The sequence below is a fragment of the Stomoxys calcitrans genome, chromosome 5 (assembly GCF_963082655.1).
Source record: "Stomoxys calcitrans chromosome 5, idStoCalc2.1, whole genome shotgun sequence".
Lineage (NCBI taxonomy): Eukaryota > Metazoa > Arthropoda > Insecta > Diptera > Muscidae > Stomoxys > Stomoxys calcitrans.
Window position 1 is genome coordinate 93,332,566 of NC_081556.1, and position 4,471 is coordinate 93,337,036.

Genomic DNA, 4,471 nt, shown 5'->3' on the forward strand with positions numbered 1-4,471 from the left:
TTTTAATAAAGTTCTCCTCCATGGTGGATTAATGAAGTTGGTATCACGCGAACAGCTGAAAACAGCCGGCCAGTTTAACGGTATTAAAACGTCGGTTCTGTGTTTTTCCCTTTTTTTGAACGTTCTATTTGTTTGAGTTTCTGTGTCTCTTATTTAACTGGTGCACTTACGCAAACGAGGGCAAGTTTCTTTGGTTGTGTTGGGAACAATGCCAATTTTTAAATGACATCTAGATGACGAGATGGCGAATTGCACCTTATGATATGTGGTTGTTAAACAAATGAGACCATCTTTAATTGTTGCGCCATGGGAGGAGAAATAAGCGCTACCATTTAAGCGGAACGTAGATAGCTCGTCGAAAAATTAAGTCAATTTTTTTTTTGGTTTGTTTAACATTTATTGTGCCTTAATTTTTATACCCTCCACCATAGGATGGGGGTATACTTATTTCGTCATTCTGTTTATCACCTCGAAATGTCTGAGACCCCATAAAGTATATATATTCTTGATCGTAATGTCATTTTAATTCGATCTAGCCATGTCCGTCCGTCTGTCTGTCGAAAGCACGCTTACTTTCGAAGGAGTAAAGCTAGCCTCTTGAAAATTTGCACAAATACTTGTTATTAGTGTAGGTCGATTGGGATTGTAAATCGGCCAAATCGGTCCATGTTTTAATATAGCTGCCATATAAACCGATCTTGGGTCTTGACTTCTTGAGCCTCTAGAGTGCGCAATTCTTATCCGATTTGACTGAAATTTTGCACGTGGTGTTTTGGTATCACTTCCAACAACTGCGCCAAGTATGGTTCAAATCGGTCCATGTTTTGTTATAACTGCCATATGAACCGATCTTGGGTCTTGACTTCTTGAGCCTCTAGAGGGCGCAATTCTCGTCCGATTTGACTGAAATTTTGCAAGTAGTGTTTTGGTATCACTTCCAACAACCGTGTTAAGCATGATTCAAAACGGTTCATATTCTGGTATAGGCGTCATATAAACCGATCTGGGATCTTGACTTCTTGAGTCTCTAGAGGGCGTAATTCTCATCCGGTTTGACCGGAATTTTGCAAGTAGTGTTTTGGTATCTCTTCCAACAACTGTGCTAAGTATGACGCAAAACGGTTCTTATTCTGGTATAGGTGTCATATAAACCGATCTGGGATCTTGACTTCTTGAGCCTCTAGAGGGCGCAATTCTTATCCGATTTGACTGAAATTTTGCACGTGGTGTTTTGGTATCACTTCCAACAACTGCGCCAAGTATGGTTCAAATCGGTCCATGTTTTGTTATAACTGCCATATGAACCGATCTTGGGTCTTGACTTCTTGAGCCTCTAGAGGGCGCAATTCTCTTCCGATTTGACTGAAATTTTACGAGTACTGTTTTGGCATCACTTCCAACAACTGCGCCAAGTATGGTTTAAATCGGTCCATGTTTTGTTATAGCTGCCATATGAACCGATCTTGGGTCTTGACTTCTTGAGCCTCTAGAGGGCGCAATTCTCGTCCGATTTGACTGAAATTTTACGAGTACTGTTTTGGCATCACTTCCAACAACTGTGTTAAATATGATTCAAAACGGTTCATATTCTGGTATGAACAAAATTAAATACGGACAAGATTTAGGATAAGTTTCTACATATTAAAAGTAGTAAGTATAGACTCAGTGTTGTAGGGTATTTTATAGTCGGCTGCACCCGGTTACTGGTTTTAGTTTAATTTTGAAGTTTTGTTGGTTTTTAATTGAAATTTATTTTTTTCATACATTATTATACCCTCCACCATAAGATGGGGGGTATACTAATTTCGTCATTCTGTTTGTAACTACTCGAAATATTCGTCTGAGACCCCATAAAGTATATATATTCTTGATCGTCGTGACATTTTATGTCGATCTAGCCATGTCCGTCCGTCTGTCCGTCCGTCCGTCCGTCTGTCTGTCGAAAGCACGCTAACTTTCGAAGGAGTAAAGCTAGCCGCTTGAAATTTTGCACAAATACTTCTTATTAGTGTAGGTCGGTTGGTATTGTAAATGGGCCATATCGGTCCATGTTTTGATATAGCTGCCATATAAACCGATCTTGGGTCTTGACTTCTTGAGCCTCTAGAGTGCGCAATTCTTATCCGATTGAAATGAAATTTTGCATGACGTGTTTTGCTATGATATCCAACAACTGTGCCAAGTATGGTTCAAATCGGTCCATAACCTGATATAGCTGCCATATAAACCGATCTTGGGTCTTGACTTCTTGAACCTCTAGCGTGCGCAATTCTTATACGATGGGAATGAATTTTTGCACGACGTGTTTTCTTATTATATCCAACAACAGTGCCAAGTATGGTTCAAATCGGTTCATAACCTGATATAGCTACCATATAAACCGATCTTGGGTCTTGACTTCTTGACCCTCTAGAGGACGCAATTCTTATCCGATTGGAATGGAATTTCGCACGACGTGTTTTGTTATGATACCCAACAACTGTGCCAAGTATGGTTCAAATCGGTCCATAACCTGATATAGCTACCATATAAACCGATCTTGGGTCTTGACTTCTTGACCCTCTAGAGGGCACAATTCTTATCCGATTTGAATGAATTTTTGCACGAAGTATTTCGTTATGATATCCAACAACTGTGCCAAGTATGGTTCAAATCGGTTCATAAACTGATATAGCTGTCATATAAACAGATCTGGGGATTTGATTTCTTGAGCTTCTAGAGGGCGCAATTCCTATCCGATTTGGCTGAAATTTTGCATGACGTATTTTATTTTTACTTTCAACAACTGTGTCAAATAAGGTTCAAATCGGTTCATAACCTGATATAGCTGCCATATAAACCGATCTGGGATCTTGACTTCTTGACCCCTAGAGGTCGCAATTATTATCCGATATGCCTGAAATTTTGTACGATGGATCCTCTCATGACCATCAACAAACGTGTTTATTATGGTCTGAATCGGTCTATAGCCCGATACAGATCCCATATAAATCGTTCTCTCTATTTTACTTCGTGAGCCCCAATGGGCGCAATTCTTATACGAATTGGCTGAAATTTTACACAGGCCTCCAACATATAATTTAATTGTGGTCCGAACCGGACCATATCTTGATATCGTTTTAATAGCAGAGCAACTCTTTTCTTATATCCTTTTTTGCCTAAGAAGAGATGCCGGGAAAAGAACTCGACAAATGCGATCCATGGTGGAGGGTATATAAGATTCGGCCCGGCCGAACTTAGCACGCTTTTACTTGTTTTTTATTTAAAAATTTTGACAATTAAATATAAAATAAATTTAATTACTCTCGCCATAATGTAGTCAGATTTCACGCAACATTAAACGTGGTCAAGAAGCGTGGCGAACCAAGAGTTCATAAATATAGGCCGCTGCTATTATACCTATTCTACAACTTTGAGGTGTTCGTTTGCAATTTAAAATCAAATCATGTCGAAAAATATTATTTTACTTCTGTTAGTCATCCAACTTTTGATTACTACTGAGGTAAGTCCCATAGTTTGAAAGGTTTGTCTTTCAGATTCGAAAAATTCGTACATTTTAGACTGCCCGAAGGCATTTCAATCTTGTGCTGAACAACGTATCTTGTGACTCCTTCAGCGGCCTGGTAAAACGCTTTGATTGCGACTTCAAGAAACTTGCCACAAGTCGCTATGCCTTAAATGCTAATTTTCTATTGGAGCACGATTTGAACAGAAATGCAGAGATTCATGCTCTGGTGTTCTTTACGCCGACAAAGGCCAAACGATCTGTAAAATTAATGGATATTAAACTGAATGTCTGCACCATGCTGACGACGGCCATGTCCATTCCTTTGGCAAGGGTTATTCTGGAAGAGGCCAGACGCACTAGTAACTTGCCCTATGAATGTCCAGTGAAGGAAGTAAGTAAAATGAAGTCCATATGGAAACCAAATTTTGAAAGCGATACATTTCGTTATAGAATCTCTTGTACTCTTTCAATAACTACAGTATCAACGCTGAAACTTTGCCCCCCTATGTGCCTTTGATGAAATTTAATTTCTCTATATTCGCCTATGATAACCAAAAACTAATCACCAAATTTATAGTAGAGGGCAATACAGTGACAAGATAGAGTATCCTTGTGAGAAATTAAAGAAATTTGATTGAATAAATCTATTGTTTAAAAATGAAATTGTTGCGCTTTGTTTGTTTATTTGTTTGATAGTTTGTCTGTTCCGATTTTCATAAATTTTTCACAGATGGTAGAGTTTGTGCCCCCGGTTAAATTAGGGTACTAAATTTTTTGTTATCCGAAGGGGGGGCGGACCCTCCCCCATATCCCAATTTTCAAAAACGCCAGATCTCGGAGATGCGTGCAACGATTAAAGCAGAATTTTGTATGCCACCCCAAAAACACGAAATTGGTAAACATTTTGGGGTCAAATCCCAAAACCCACCCGAACGGGCCTGTTCGCCGATTGAGACAATATGG

At 39.2% G+C, this 4,471-nt stretch overlaps 1 protein-coding gene across 1 annotated transcript; it reads left to right on the forward strand.

Moving 5' to 3' along the window:
• Nucleotides 1-3,294: 3,294 nt before the first annotated feature.
• On the forward strand, nt 3,295-4,171 carry LOC106093210 (uncharacterized). Its single transcript, XM_013260229.2, has 3 exons — nt 3,295-3,502; nt 3,561-3,899; nt 3,959-4,171. The coding sequence occupies exons 1-3, from the start codon at nt 3,446-3,448 to the stop codon at nt 4,109-4,111; spliced, it is 549 nt and encodes a 182-aa protein (XP_013115683.2). The 5' UTR covers nt 3,295-3,445; the 3' UTR covers nt 4,112-4,171.
• The last annotated feature ends 300 nt before the right edge of the window (nt 4,172-4,471 follow it).